This window comes from Oncorhynchus masou, chromosome 11 (genome assembly GCF_036934945.1).
Source record: "Oncorhynchus masou masou isolate Uvic2021 chromosome 11, UVic_Omas_1.1, whole genome shotgun sequence".
Classification (NCBI taxonomy): Eukaryota; Metazoa; Chordata; class Actinopteri; order Salmoniformes; family Salmonidae; genus Oncorhynchus; species Oncorhynchus masou.
The window spans coordinates 32,391,675-32,408,227 of record NC_088222.1 but is presented as its reverse complement, the minus strand read 5'-3'; the positions used below and the strand labels follow the sequence as shown (position 1 = coordinate 32,408,227).

The 16,553-nt window shown below is 44.3% G+C and overlaps 1 protein-coding gene across 3 annotated transcripts in view; it reads left to right on the top strand.

Annotated features, from left to right (window-relative positions):
- Positions 1-799: 799 nt before the first annotated feature.
- LOC135548551 (transmembrane protease serine 2-like) overlaps positions 800-16,553 on the top strand; it is a 28,857-nt gene continuing 13,103 nt past the window's right edge. Inside the window, exons 1-4 of one of the 3 annotated variants that reach the window (XM_064978283.1) lie at positions 800-920; positions 9,793-9,936; positions 10,104-10,159; positions 16,128-16,320. In XM_064978283.1, the coding sequence (XP_064834355.1) occupies positions 10,145-10,159; positions 16,128-16,320 (208 nt within the window). In that variant the 5' untranslated portion in view covers positions 800-920; positions 9,793-9,936; positions 10,104-10,144. Of the gene's footprint in view, positions 921-9,792; positions 9,959-10,103; positions 10,160-16,127; positions 16,321-16,553 lie in introns of all 3 variants that reach the window. The other 2 variants (XM_064978285.1, XM_064978284.1) reach the window with 2 other exon arrangements.

Here is a 16,553-nt window from a genome sequence, read left to right as displayed (position 1 = left end):
ATCATGCCAGGTAGTCCTGAGGCATGGTCCTAGGGCTCAGGTCCTCCGAGAGAGAGAGAAAGAAAAAGAGAAAGAGAGAATGAAGACCTCGTCAGCGACTCAACACACTCAAGTGACGCACCCCTCCTAGGGACAGCATGGAAGAGCACCAGTAAGCCAGTGACTCAGCCCCTGTAATAGGGTTAGAGGCAGAGAATCTCAGTGGCGAGAGGGGAACAGGCCAGGCAGAGACAGCAAGGGAATGTTTTTATGAAATTCACTAAGGAGAATGATCCTCCTCTTCCTCCTCTGAGGAGCCTCCACTGGATGACAACTACTGTAACATTTGGCCACCACTTCCCTCCAAATGATGTAAAGAGAATCTGTCTGTTGTTATCAAGATTGCCTCAAAAGCCCAGGCTTCTCACGTTCCAATAGTTGAGTCAATAGTTGAGTCAATAGTTGAGTTTTGGAAGGATGGAAGGAAGCGAGATAAGTAGCCCAGTGTTTCTTTTTGAGGTTTCATGCCATCGGGAACTTAGGACTTACTTGCTGTCAGTAAAAACTTGTATTTTATTACCTCAGTCACCTCTCATCCATGGTTTAATTAAATAAAACAGCCAGTTGATTGAACTGAAACAAGAAAGCAAATGTTCATCCCACCAATGCCAAAGATATGTCAAGTTGTTCTGTCCAATTAGGCCTATATATTGTTTCCCCTTCTTTCCAGGCAGAGAACTTAGTCATAGTTAAATATTGACTGAGTACTTAGGTAGCGTATCAAAGTCCTGAGGCCATAGAGTTTTCGTGTGTCGACATTTCAAGGGCCTGTTGTGTGTAGCTGTCCTCTCAAGAACCTGGTCATAATGCCTTGCCTGGTTATTGATTAACAGCCAAGAAGACTTAACATGTCCAGAGAACCCGGGGCCTTTGTATACACAGTAAGAACAACTATTTCACCATCTTTTCACCTCCTTCTGTTGAATTTATTTACGTAATGTGGGAATGTACTGAGGTAATTGTGGTCCCATGTGGCTCAGTTGCTAAAGCATGTTGCTTGTAAAGCCAGGGCTGTGAATTCGTTGAACATGGGGATCAGTATGAAAAGAAGTGTGAAAAATGGATAAGAACGTCTGCTAAATGACGAAAATGTAATCTAAGAAGGAGAGGTTTTTATGTATATAATAATTGTATAATATATATTTTTTCAGTTAGAGTGAAAACAATATATTGCATGTGATTTTATACATTCAAACGCTCTTTTCTCAATTATATACACTTCGCGTCCACTCTCCTCATCTCCTTCTCAAAACCCAATGGAGGGGAAGGTCAGAGAGGGACCTCTGGCATTCTCATCCAATGCGTTTTGAGATGGAGACGAGGAGAGAGGATGTGTGGAGTGTGCAATTGAAAAAAGGCCCATGTATGGTCATTGGGGAGACAGGTGACCGCCTACGTCCGGTCCTAGACAACAGTGTAATATAACCTACAAAATCTACAAAAGCACACAAATATAATCTAGGCTACTGCCCAGTTAAATATTTTTTATGCATTATTGTCACAATGTTATTTAATTTTGAAGGTTGGTCTTTATGTGAGTGGCAGGTAGGTAGCCTAGTGGTTAGAGTGTTGGGCAAGTAAGCGAAAGGTTGCTAGATTGAATCCCTGAGCTGACAAGGTTAAAATCTGTCGTTCTGCCCCTTAACAAGGCAGTTAACCCACTGTTTCTAGGCTGTCATTGGAAATAAGAATTTGTTCTTTACTGACTTGCCTGGTCAAACAAAGAAAATAAGTGTGCAGGTTTCACAGGTGTTTTGGATGGTTGTCTAGTTATTATTCACACATGACCTGGCAGAGATGACAATTAGATTGTTAGTGGAGATTGCCATGCAATGAGAATCCGAACGTCCTATAAAGAGAGGAACAACATGGTTATGAAATGATTCTGTTTTCATAGAGACATTTTATACTCCCTTCTCAGAGTTAGCCACAATACTGTATACTGTGTATGTCAATCCCACAGAAGTGATCATAATGCAAAACCTACCCCTAGAAGCAGATGTGTGTCATGACTGTCCTGTAAGGATCCAAATAGGTCAGATCAGCTTTGCAATAAGGTGGGTGAAGGGAACTGGTCGGGGGTTGACAGCTCACTCCCTGTTGTAAATCAAGGACAGAGCATTCAGCTATCTCCCTCTCCAAATTCACCCAAGGAATATGTCTTTGTCTACACAGACATTTTCCCGCCGAAACTAACACGTTCTAAAGCGAATGCTGGAACAATATTTCCAACATAGAACGTGGGGAATGAGCAGAAGTGACCTAAAATAACACTGTTGTCAGTTTGGTTATTACTTTGTGATATCATTAAAAAATGTTAAAGGAAATACTGTAACAAACTATACAGCACCAGTACCGGTTTTTCTTTATTTTGACCATTTCTACATTGTGGAATAATAGTGAAGACATCAAAACTACGAAAACTAGATAATCCGTTCACCTACTCTCACAAAGACACAGCGGTTGGAACTAAGAATCTCAAATTTGGACTCATCAGACCAAAGGACAGATTTCCACTGGTCTAATGTCCATTGGTATTGTTTCTTGGCCCAAGCAAGTCTTCTTATTGGTATCCTTTAGTAGTGGTTTCTTTGCAGCAATACAACCACGAAGGCCTGATTCACGCAGTCTCCTCTGAACAGTTGATGTTGAGATGTGTTTGTTACTTTAACTCTTAAGCATTTGTTTGGGCTGCAATCTGAAGTGCAGTCAACTCTAATGAACTTAGAGGTAGCTCTGCAGCAGAGGTAGCTCAGGGTCTTCCTTTCTGTGGTGGTCCTCATAAGAACCAGTTTAATCGAAGTGCTTGATGGTTTTTGCAACTGAACTTGAAGAAACTTCAAAGTTGTTGAAATTTTCCAGGTTGACTGATGACTCATGGCTTAAAAACGTCTTATGGCTGCAATCCCGTTAACGGGAGCGAAATGACAACAGCCAGTCAAAGTGTCGGGCGCCATTTTAAAACATCAAATTTCTCATAATGAACCATCCTCATACCATTGTTGTCATGTCTTGTTATGTCTGTTCCTGTCCTTTCTCTTCACTCTGTCTCTCTCTGCTGGTCTTTTTAGGTTACCTTCTCTGTCTCTCATTCTTCAGCTGTTCTACATCTCCCCTAACTAGCTCATTCACTCTTTCACACCTGTTCTCTCTTCCCCCTCTGATTAGGTCTCTATTTCTCTCTCTGTTCCTGCTACTTTCAGTGTCTGATTCTTGTTTGTGTTTTTGATGCCAGAAGCAAGCTGTCGTCTCGTTTGCTTCCACCTTGTCCTATCCTGTCGGAGTCTGCCTGGCAGGTGCATCCTGCACTATACTACGTTCTTTTTGTTCCATTGTCAACGTTGGAAGAGGATTTATGCCATTCCTGTTTTTCATTAAAGAACTCTGTTTTCTGTTAAAACCGCTTTTGGGTCTTCACTCAAGTACATAACAGAAGAATCAGACCAAGAATGGACCCAGCGGCTCCGGACCCTTTTCACTCCGCCGTCGAGATCCAGGGAGCGATGCTAGGCAGACACGAGGAGGAATTGTCTGCTGCTCGACATGCCGTTGAGACCCTGGCCGTCCAAGTCTCCGACCTCACAAGACAGGTTCACCAACTCCACCTCGATCCACCGCCCACTTCCAGGGTTTCCGAGTCTCCGGAGCCCAGGATCAACAACCCGCCCTGTTACTCTGGGGAGCCCACTGAGTGCCGCTCATTCCTCACTCAGTGTGATGTGGTGTTCTCTCTCCAGCCCAACACTTACTCCAGGAGCGCAGCCCGCATCGCCTACGTCATTTCTCTCCTTACCGGACGGGCGCGTGAGTGGGGCACGGCAATCTGGGAGGCGAGGGCTGAGTGTATTAACCAGTTTCAGGACTTTAAGGAGGAGATGATACGGGTTTTTGACCGTTCTGTTTTTGGGGAGGAGGCTTCCAGGGCCCTGTCTTCCCTATGTCAGGGGAATCGATCCATAACGGATTATTCTATTGAGTTTCGCACTCTCGCTGCCTCAAGTGACTGGAACGAGCCGGCTTTGCTCGCTCGTTTTCTGGAGGGTCTCCTCGTCGAGGTTAAGGATGAGATCCTCTCCCGGGAGGTTCCTTCCAGTCTGGACTCCTTAATAGCCCTCGCTATTCGCATAGAGCGACGGTTTGATCTTCGTCGCCGAGCTCGTGGAAAGGAGCTCGCGTTCTCCGTTGCTCCCCTCTCCACATCACTGCCACCTGCCGCATCACTGCCACCCTCCTCCGCCGGCTCGGATGCTGAGCCTATGCAGCTGGGGGTATCCGCATCTCGGCCAAGGAGAAGGAACGGAGAATCACCAATCGCCTCTGTCTCTACTGCGGCTCCGCTGGTCATTTTGTCACCTCATGTCCAGTAAAAGCCAGAGCTCATCAGTAAGGGGAGGGCTACTGGTGAGCGCAACTACTCAGGCCTCTCCTTCTGGATCACGCACTACCTTTCCGGTCCATCTCCGCTGGCCCGGTTCATCTGCTTCCTGCAGTGCCTTGATAGACTCTGGGGCGGAGGGCTGTTTTATGGACGAGACCTGGGCTCGGGAACATGACATTCCTCTCAGACAGTTAGGGAGCCCACGGCCTTGTTCGCTTTAGATGGTAGTTCTCTCCCCAAGATTCAGCGTGAGACGCTGCCTTTAACCCTCACTGTCTCTGGTAATCATAGCGAAACCATTTCTTTTTTAATTTTTCGTTCACCTTTTACACCTGTTGTTTTGGGTCATCCCTGGCTAGTGCGCCATAACCCTTCTATTTATTGGTCTAGTAATACTATCCTATCCTGGAATGTTTCTTGTCATGTGACCTGTTTAATGTCTGCTATCCCTCCTGTTTCCTCTGTCTCTTCTTCACAGGAGGAGCCTGGCGATTTGACAGGGGTGCCGGAGGAGTATCACGATCTGCGCACGGTGTTCAGTCGTTCCAAGGCCACTTCTCTCCCTCCACACCGGTCGTATGACTGTAGTATTGATCTCCTTCCGGGAACTACTCCCCCGGGGTAGATTATACTCTCTGTCGGCTCCCGAACGTAAGGCTCTCGAGGATTATTTGTCGGTTTCGCTCGACGCCGGTACCATAGTCTCCTCCTCCTCTCCCGCCGGAGCGGGGTTTTTTTTTTGTTCAGAAGAAGGACGGGTCCCTGCGCCCATGCGTGGATTATCGAGGGCTGAATGACATAACAGTTAAGAATCGTTATCCGCTTCCTCTTATGTCTTCAGCCTTCGAGATCCTGCAGGGAGCCAGGTTTTTCACCAAATTGGACCTTCGTAACGCCTACCATCTCGTGCGCATCAGGGAGGGGGACGAGTGGAAGACGGCGTTTAACACTCCGTTAGGGCACTTTGAATACCGGGTTCTTCCTTTCGGCCTCGTTAACGCTCCAGCTGTCTTTCAGGCACTAGTTAACGACGTCCTGAGAGACATGCTGAACATTTTTGTTTTCGTTTACATGGACGATATCCTGATTTTTTTCACCGTCTCTCTCGATTCATGTTCAGCACGTGCGACGCGTCCTCCAGCGCCTTTTGGAGAACTGTCTTTATGTGAAGGCTGAGAAGTGCACTTTTCATGCCGCCTCTGTCCCTTTTCTCGGTTCCGTTATTTCCGCTGAGGGCATTAAGATGGATCCCGCTAAGGTCCAGGCTGTCATTGATTGGCCCGTTCCTAAGTCACGCGTCGAGCTGCAGCGCTTTCTGGGCTTCGCTAATTTCTATCGTCGTTTCATCCGTAATTTCGGTCAGGTGGCAGCTCCCCTCACAGCCCTTACTTCTGTTAAGACGTGCTTTAAGTGGTCCGTTTCCGCCCAGGGAGCTTTTGATCTTCTTAAGAATCGTTTTACATCCGCACCTATTCTTGTTACACCTGACATCTCTTGTCAGTTTGTTGTTGAGGTTGACGCGTCAGAGGTGGGCGTGGGAGCCATTCTTTCTCAGCGCTCTCTCTCTGACGGCAAGGTCCATCCTTGCGCGTTTTTCTCTCATCGCTTATCGCCGTCAGAACGTAACTATGATGTTGGTAATCGCGAACTGCTCGCCATCCGCTTAGCCCTAGGCGAATGGCGACAGTGGTTGGAGGGGCGACCGTTCCTTTTGTCGTTTGGACTGACCATAGGAACCTTGAGTACATCCGTTCAGCCAAACGACTTAATGCGCGTCAGGCTCGTTGGGCTCTGTTTTTCGCTCGTTTCGAGTTTGTTATTTCTTATCGTCCGGGCTCAAAGAACACCAAGCCTGACGCTTTATCTCGTCTCTTCAGTTCTTCTGAGGTCTCCACCGACCCCGAGGGGATTCTCCCTGAAGGGCGTGTTGTCGGGTTGACTGTCTGGGGAATTGAGAGGCAGGTAAAGCAAGCACTCGCTCACACTCCGTCGCCGCGAGCTTGTCCTAGGAACCTTCTGTTCGTTCCCGTTCCTACTCGTCCGGCCGTTCTTCTGTGGGCCCACTCTGCCAAGTTAGCCGGCCACCCCGGCGTTCGGGGTACGCTCGCTTCCATTCGCCAGCGTTTCTGGTGGCCCACTCGGGAACGTGACGCGCGTCGATTTGTCGCCGCTTGTTCGGTCTGCGCGCAGACTAAATCTGGGAACTCTCCTCCTGCCGGCCGTCTCAGACCACTTCCCATTCCCTCTCGACCGTGGTCTCACATCGCTTTAGATTTCATCACCGGACTGCCTTCATCAGCGGGGAAGACAGTTATTCTTACGGTTGTCGATAGATTCTCTAAGGCGGCTCATTTCATTCCTCTCGCTAAGCTCCTTCTGCTAAGGAGACGGCTCAGATCATTATCGAGAATGTTTTCCGAATTCATGGCCTTCCGTCTGACGTCGTTTCCGACAGAGGCCCGCAGTTCACGTCTCAATTTTGGAGGGAGTTTTGCCGTTTGATTGGGGCTTCCGTCAGTCTCTCGTCCGGCTTTCATCCCCAGTCTAACGGTCAAGCCGAACGGGCCAATCAGACTGTTGGTCGCATTTTACGCAGTCTTTCTTTTCGTAACCCTGCGTCTTGGTCAGAACAGCTCCCCTGGGCAGAGTACGCCCACAACTCGCTTCCCTCGTCTGCTACCGGTCTATCTCCTTTTCAGAGTAGCCTCGGGTACCAGCCTCCGCTGTTCTCATCTCAGCTCGCCGAGTCCTGCGTCCCCTCCGCTCAGGCTTTTGTCCAGCGTTGCGAGCGCACCTGGAAGGGGGTCAGGTCGGCACTTTGCCGTAATAGGGCGCAGACTGTGAGGGCCGCTAATAAGCGTAGGACCAAGAGTCCTAGATATTGTTGCGGTCAGAGAGTATGGCTCTCCACTCAGAACCTTCCCTTAAGACAGCTTCTCGCAAGTTGGCCCCGCGGTTCATTGGTCCGTTCCGTATTTCCCAGGTCATTAATCCTGTCGCAGTGCGACTTCTTCTCCCGCGCTATCTTCGTCGCGTTCACCCGGTCTTCCATGTCTCCTGTGTTAAGCCCGTTCTTCGCGCCCCCGCTCGTCCCTCCCCCCCCCATCCTTGTCGAGGGCGCACCCATCTACAGGGTTCGTAAGATTTTGGACATGCGCCCTCGGGGCCGTGGTCATCAGTACCTAGTGGATTGGGAGGGGTACGGTCCTGAGGAGAGGAGTTGGGTTCCCTCTCGGGACGTGCTGGACCGTTCGCTGATCGATGATTTCCTCCGTTGCCGCCAGGTTTCCTCCTCGAGTGCACCAGGAGGCGCTCGGTGAGTGGGGGGGTACTGTCATGTCTTGTTATGTCTGTTCCTGTCCTTTCTCTTCACTCTGTCTCTCTCTGCTGGTCTTTTTAGGTTACCTTCTCTGTCTCTCATTCTTCAGCTGTTCTACATCTCCCCTAACTAGCTCATTCACTCTTTCACACCTGTTCTCTCTTCCCCCTCTGATTAGGTCTCTATTTCTCTCTCTGTTCCTGCTACTTTCAGTGTCTGATTCTTGTTTGTGTTTTTGATGCCAGAAGCAAGCTGTCGTCTCGTTTGCTTCCACCTTGTCCTATCCTGTCGGAGTCTGCCTGGCAGGTGCATCCTGCACTATACTACGTTCTTTTTGTTCCATTGTCAACGTTGGAAGAGGATTTATGCCATTCCTGTTTTTCATTAAAGAACTCTGTTTTCTGTTAAAACCGCTTTTGGGTCTTCACTCAAGTACATAACAATTGTAAAGCTATTCTTGTTGTTAATCCCACCACAGTGTCCGATTTCAAATATGCTTTACAGCAAAAGCACCACAAACGATTATGTTAGGTCACCACATATTGCCACAGAAAAGCCAAAGAGAGGAGTTTCAAAAAGCAGAAATAAAGATACAATTAATCACTAACCTATGATGATCTTCATCAGATGACACTAATAGAACTTAAAGTTACACAATACATGTATGTTTTGTTTGATAAGGTTCATATTTATCAAAATATGAGTTTACATTGGCGCGTTACATTCACTAGTTCCAAAAACATCATTCAACAGAAATACTCATCATAAATGTAGATGATAATACAAGTTATAAACATGGAATTATAGATATACCTCTCCTTAATGCAACCACTGTGTCTGATTTCAAAAAAACTTTACGGAAGAAGCCAGCCATGCAATAATCTGAGACGGTGCTCAGAAACATTTGTCACAATAGCCGCCATGTTGACGTCAACATAAACAAGAAATCACATGATAAATATTCCCTTACCTTTGATGATCTATATCAGAAAGCACTCCAGGAATCCCAGGTCCACAATAAATGTTTGTTTTGTTCGGAAATGTCTGTTATTTATGTCCAAATACCTTCTTTTGTTAGCACGTTTGGTATACATATCCAAACGCTCATTCTGGTCAGCATTACATTGGACAAAAACTTCAAAAAGTTATATTGCAGGTCAAAGAAACATTTCAAACTATGTACAGTATCAATCATTAGGATGTTTTTAACATATACCTTCAATAAAGTTCCAACCGGACTATTCCTTCTTGTCTTCATGAGCCATGGAACGCAAGTGACGACCATGAGGAACAAGCATGATAAGATATTGGCTGACTGCCAGACACCTGACTGATTCTGCTATCATTCACTCCCACAACATCATATAAGTCTCATTATAATTTATATTGATGGTTGACATCTAGTGGAACCCATAGTCAGTGCAACATCATTAATATCTCAAGGGGATTTCATTGGGGACTCTGGTGAATACATACAAAGCTCAGATTTCTCCTCAGGATTTTGCTTGCCATATGAGTTCTGTTATACTCACAGACATCATTCAAACAGTTTTAGAAACTTGAGTGTTTTCTATCCAATACTAATAATAATATACATATATTAGCAACTGAGACTGAGGAGTAGGCCGTTTACTTTGGGCAACTTATTCATCCAAGCTACTCAATACTGCCCTCCAGCCATAAGAAGTTAAGTCACTTTAAACAATGCCACTAAATAATGCCACTTGGTAATACTGTTCGCATATCTTACATTACTCATATGACATGTATATACTGTATTTTATACCATCTACTGCACCTTACCTATGCCACTCGGTCATCGCTCATCCATATATTTATATGTACATATTCTCATTCACCCCTTAAGATTTGTGAGTATTAGGTAGTTGTTGGGAATTGTTAGATTACCTGTTAGATATTACTGCACTGTTGGAACTAGAAGCATAAGCATTTCGCTACACTCACACTAACATCTGCTAACCATGTGTATATGACCAATACATTTTGATTTGATTTGATTTGTTGTTATAGCTTTACAACTTGTACCGCCCTACAGGTCAGGCTGTTCATACAAACTAAGGTGTGGTCATGGCCGTTTATTGCAAGGAGTAAAGAGAGAATGGACTGAGTTAGAGGGAGAGAGAATAAGAAGAAGGGACGTCAACTCAGTGTTCAAAAGCAACAGTTGAACTAATCCAAGGTAAATCTGGTGAAGGTAAAAGGTAAAAACTCAAATTGAATCTACTGTACAAAAAAAAGGTTCTCTAAGCTTTGCTGTACATTTATATGACTTTGTTGTTGTATTAACTTGATAAAAAAAAATGTTTTACTGTGGCTAAAATCAGAAGTTTCTTCAAACTTTTTCAGATTTGATAATATCTCATCGCAACATTGAAAGTGGTGTCGACATGAACAATAACCAGGTAACTTCACCCCTTGACTTGTTGACCCCTTGACTTGTTCCACATTTTGTTACGTTCCAGCCTTATTGTAAAATGTATTAAAATAGATTGATTGAAAAATAATCTACAAACAATACCCCATAATGACAAAGCAAAAACAGGTTTAGAAATTTTTGCAAATGTATATAAAAAAATGAAATATCAAATTTAAATAAGTATTCAGACCCTTCTCTCAGTAATTTGTTGAAGCACAATTGGCAGTGATTACAGCCTCGAGACTTCTTTGGTAATGATGCTACAAGCTTGGCACACCTGTATTTGGGAGTTTCTCCCATTCTTCTCTCCAGATATGATCAAACTTTGTCACATGTGCCGAATACAACAAGTGTAGACCTTACCGTGAAATGCTTACTTACAGGCCATTATCCAACAGTGCAGTTCAAGAAGAGTTTAAGAAAATATTTACCAAATAAACTAAAGTAAAATATTTTTTTAAAGTAGCCATAACGAGGCTATGTACAGTTGAAGTCGGACATTTACATACACCTTAGCCAAATACATTTAAACTCAATTCCTGACAATAAATCCGAGGATACATTCCTTGTCTTAGGTCAGTTAGGATCACCACTTTATTTTAAGAATGTGAAATGTCAGATTAATATTAGAGAGAATTATTTAGTTCATCTTATAGTTCTTTTATCACATTCCCAGTGAGTCAGAAGTTTACATACATTCAATTAGTATTTGGTAGCATTGCCTTTAAATTGTCTAACTTGGGTCAAACATTTAAGGGTAGCCTTCCACAAGCATCCCACAATAAGTTGGGTGAATTTTGGCCCATTCCTCCTGACAGAGCTGGTGTAACTGAGTCAGGTTTGTTGGCCTTCTTGCTCACACACACTTTTTCAGTTTTGCCCACAGATGTTCTATGGGATTGAGCTCAGGGCTTTGTGATGACCACTCCAATACCTTGACTTTGTTGTGCTTAAGCCATTTTGCCACAACTTTGGAAGTATCCTTGGGGTCATTGTCCATTTAGAAGACCCATTTGCGATCAAGTTTTAACTTCCTGACTGATGTCTTGAGATGTTGCTTCAATATATCCACATAATTTTCCTGCCTCATGATGTCATCTTCTTTTGTAAAGTGAACCAGTCCCTCCTGCAGCAAAGCACTCACACAGCATGATGCTGCCACCCCCGTGCTTCACGGTTGGGATGATGCTCTTTGGCTTGCAAAAGTCTCCATTCTTCCTCCAAACATAATGATGGTCATTATGGCTAAACAGTTCTATTTTAGTTTCATCAGACCAGAGGACATTTCTCCAAAAAGTACTATATTTTTCCCCATGTGCAGTTGCAAACCGTAGTCTGGCTTTTTATGGTGGTTTTGGAGCAGTAGCTTCTTCCTTGCTGAGCGGCCTATCAGGTTATGTCGATATATGACTCGTTTTACTGTGGATATAGATACTTTTTTGCTGTTTCCTCCAGCATCTTTACAAGGTCCTTTGCTGTTGTTCTGAGATTGATTTGCACTTTTCGCACCAAAGTATGTTCATCTCTAGGAGACAGAACGCGTCTCCTTCTTGAGCGGTATGACGGCTGCGTGGTCCCATGGTGTTTATACATGCGTACTATTGTTTATTATTGCGTACTATTGTTTGTACAGATGAACCTGGTACCTTCAGGTTTTTGGAAGTTGCTCCCAAGGATGAACCAGACTCGTGGAGGTCTACAATGTTCTGAGGCCTATGCTGACTTCTTTGATTTTTTTTCCCTTGAAAGAAAGACACTGAGTTTGAAGATAGGCCTTGAAATATATCCACAGGTACACCTTCAATTGACTCAAATGATGTCAATTAGCCGATCTACTTAGGGCTAGGGGGCAGTATACTGAATTTCTTCCTGACTGACGTGCCCAAATAAAACTGTCTCTTACTCAGGCCCAGAAGCTAGCTAATTGGTAGAATTAGATAGAAAATACTTTGACGTTTCTAAAACTGTTATAATAATGTCTGTGAGTATAACCGAACTGATATGGCAGGCAAAACCAGAGGAAAATCAATCCGGAAATGTTGCCTTTCCAATGCAGGTCAATGGGTCTATATATAAAAATTCATCCCAGAATATTCCAAGTGGTTTAAAGGCACAGTCAACTTAGTGTATGTAAACTTCTGACCCACTGGAATTGTGATACAGTGAATTATGTAAACAACTTTTGGAAAAATTACTTGTGTCATGCACAAAGTAGATGTCCTAACCAACTTTCCAAACTACATCTTGTTAACAAAAAATTTGGAGAGAGGTTGAAAAATGAGTTTTAATGACTCCAACCTAAGTTTATGTAAACTTCTGACTTCAACTGTACAATTGGTACCGTTACCAAGTCACTGTGCGGGGGTACAGGTTAGTTGAGGTAATTTGTACATGTAGGTAGGGGTGAAGTGACTATGCATGGGTAATAAATGGAGAATTGCAGCAATGTACAAAACAAATTGATGGGGGTCAATGTAATAGTCAGATGGTCATTTGATTAATTGTTCAGCAGTTTTATGGCTTGGGGGTAGAATATGTTACTTCTCTAGGATAGGGGGCAGCATTTGGAATTTTTGATGAAAAGCATGCCCAAATTCAACTGCCTGCTACTCATCCACAGAAGATAATGTATGCACATTATTAGTTAATTTGGATAGAATTTGGAAGTTTCTAAAACTGTTTGAATCATGTCTGTGAGTATAACAGAACTTATGTAGCAGGCGAAACCCCGAGGACAAACCATTCAGAATATTTTTTTGAGGTCACTCTTTTCAATGAGTTTTCATTTGGAATCCAGATTTCCTACCGCTTCCACTCGATGTCACCAGTCTTTAGAAATTGGTTGAGGTTTTTCCTTTGTTCAAAACGAGCTCACTTCATGGGTACTGTTTGAGAGAGGCACGTGACCAGAAAGCTAGCGTCAGTTTGTTTTCTTCCTGTATTGAACACAGATCATCCTGTCTTCAAATATATCGATTATTTACTTTAAAAAATACCTAAAGTTCTATTACAAAAGTAATTTGAAATGTTTTGCCAAGGTTTACAGGAAACTTTTGAGATATTTTGTAGTCACGTTGCGCAAGTTGGAACCGGTGTTTTTCTGGATCAAATGTGCCAAATAAATGGACATTTTGGATATATATGGATGGAATTAATCGAACAAAAGGACCATTTGTGATGTTTATGGGACATATTGGAGTGCCACCAAAAGAAGCTCGTCAAAGGTAAGGTATGATTTATATTTTTATTTTTGCGTTTTGTGTCGCGCCTGCAGGGTTGAAATATGCTTTCTCTCTTTGTATACGGAGGTGCTCCCCTCAGATAATAGCATTGTTTGCTTTCGCCGAAAAGGCTTTTTGAAATCTGAGATGTTGGCTGGATTCACAACACGCGTAGCATTAATTTGGTATCTTACTTGTGTGATTTCATGAAAGTTTGATTTTTATAGTAATTTACTTGAATTTGGCGCTCTGCATTTTCACTGGCTTATAGCGTCCCATATATCCCAGAGGGGTTTTAAGGAGCCTTTTGGTCCTATAATTGTCGCTCCGGTACCACTTGCCGAGCAATAGCAGAGAAAACAGTCTATGACTTGGGTGACTGGAGTCTCTGACAATTTTACGGGCTTTCCTCTGACACCACATATTATATAGGTCCTGTATGGCAGGAAGCTTGGCCCTACCAGCTCTGTAGCACCTTACGGTCAGATGCCGAGCAGTTGCCATACCAGGCGGTGATGCAGCCGGTCAGGATGCTCTCAATGGTGCAGCTGTAGAACCTTTTGAGGATCTGGGGACCCATGCCAAATCTTTTCAGTCTCTCGAGGGGGAATAGGTTTTGTTGTGCCCTCTTCATGAATTTCTTGGTGTGTTTGGACCATGATAGTTCATTGGTGATGTGGACACCAGGGAACTTGAAACTCTACCCGCTCCAATACAGCCCCGTTGATGTTAATGAGGGCCTGTTCGGCCAGCCTTTTCCTGTAGTCCACGGTCAGCTCCTTTGTCTTTCTCACATTGAGGGAAAAGTTGTTGTCCTCTGACCTCATACCTATAGGCTGTCTCATCGTTGTCGGTGATCAGGCCTACCACTTGTGTCGTCAGCAAGCTTAAATGATAGTGTTGGAGTCGTGATTGGCCACACAGTCATGGGTGAACAGGGAGTACAGGAGGGGACTAAGTACACACCCCTGAGAGGCCCCAGTGTTGAGGATCAGCATGGAAAACATGTTGTTGCCTACCCTTACCACCTGGGGGTGGCCCTTCAGGGTCCTTAGCTTAGTGATGAGCTTTGTGGGTACTATGGTATTGAACGCTGAGCTGTAGTCAATGAACAACATTCTCACATAGGTGTTCCTTTTGTCCAGGTGGGAAAGGACACTGTGGACTGCGATTGAGATTGCGTCTTTTGTGGATCTGTTGAGACGTTATGCGAATTGGAGTAGGTCTAGGATTTCCGGGAGGATGCTGTTGATCCCCTCAAGCTCTGTCAGCTGTGCAGCGCGCTCCAGATCCAACCTATTTTCAGGTCTCTCCAGAGATTTTCAATTGGGTTGAAGTCCGGGCTCTGGCTAGGCCACTCAAGGACATTCAGAGACTTGTCCCGAAGCCACTCCTGCGTTGTCTTGGCTGTGTGCTTTGGGTCATTATCTTGTTTGAAGGTGAACCTTTGCCCCAGCCTGTGGTCCTGAGCACTCTGGAGCAGATTTTCATCAATGATATCTTCCCCTCGATCCTGTCTAGTCTCCCAGTCCCTGCCACTGAAAATCATCCCTACAGCATGCTGTCACCACCATGCTTCACCGTAGGGATGGTACCAGGTTTCCTCCAGACGTGACGCTTGGCATTCAGCCCAAAGAGTTCTATCTTGGTTTCATCAGACCAGAGAATCTGGTTTCTCATGGTCTAAGAGTCCTTTAGGTGCCTCTTGGCAAACTCCAAGCGGGCTGTCATGTGCTTTTGCTGAGGAGTGGATCTTGTCTGGTCACTCTACCATAAAATGCTTGATTGGTGGAGTGCTGCAGAGATGGGAGAACCTTCCAGAATGACAACCATCTCCACAGAGGAACTCTGAAGCTCTGTCAGAGTGACCATTGGGTTATTGGACACCTCGCTGACCAAGGTCTTTTTCCCCTGATTGCTCAGTTTGGCCAGTCGGCCAGCTCTAGGAAGCGTCTTGGTTGTTCCAAACTTCTTTCATTTAAGAATGATGGATGGCACTGTGTTCTTGGGGACCTTCAATGCTGCAGACATTTTTTCGTACCATTCCTCAGATATGTGATTTGACTCAATCCGGTTTCGGAGCTCTACGGACAATTCCTTCGACCTCATGGCTTGGTTTTTAAAATGACAGACGCTGGCAACTGTGGGACCTTACATAGACAGGTGTGTGCCTTTCCAAATCATGTCCAATCAATTGAATTTACCATAGGTGGACTCCAGTCAAGTTGTAGACACATCTCAAGGATGATCAATGGAAACGGGATGCACCTGAGCACAATTTTGAGTCTCATAGCAAAGGGTCTGAATACTTATGTAAATAAGGTATGTGTTTTTTTAATGTATTTTGTGTGCATATGTGTCTCAAGACTTGTTTTTGCTTTGTCATTATAGGATAGTGTGTAAATTGATGAGGGACATTTTTTATTTAATATTTTTTTAAATAAGGCTGTAACGTAACAAAATGTGGATAAAGGGAAGGGGTCTGAATACTTTCCCGAATGCACTGTATATCTGTCAGATTCTAATTTTGTTTTACCTGTGGGAGATGGATTGCTACATACAGTACATTGCAAAACCAATCATTGAAGTTTAGTGGTAATTACATGATAAACATGACACTTCTGTTGTAATGTGTACTGCAATGTGTACTGTATGCTCCAATGTATAAAATAATGTATCGATTTCTCTCATTGTAATTAAATGGAAAATCATTCTCCTCTCCTCTTTCCCCAGACATCAGGTCCCCAGTATGTGAACTATGGATTTCAAGAGGGGGCCGGAACTGAGGGAAGAGCCTCTGCAAATGCTTCTGCCCCGCAGATGCCCAACGTCCCCCTCTCTATTTACCCTCAGTACACCCCTCAGACCATCAACACCCACCACACGTTCACCCCTGGATTACCACATCGTGTCCCAGTACGAAAAGGTACAGTATTTACCCTTCTGCTGATATTCCTCAATTGATAAACAATGCCAATATATATCTGCAGTATAAGTATCATACACTGTCGTTTTTTGCCTTCTATTGTTTATTAAAAACATTGTCTGAGCAGCATTGAGGTGTTCCATTTGGTCTTCATATCTGTTTTGCATGGGATGTCTTGTCTTAATCTCTGTTTTGTCATATGCTATTATAAGGTTTACAGTGCCTTCAGAAAG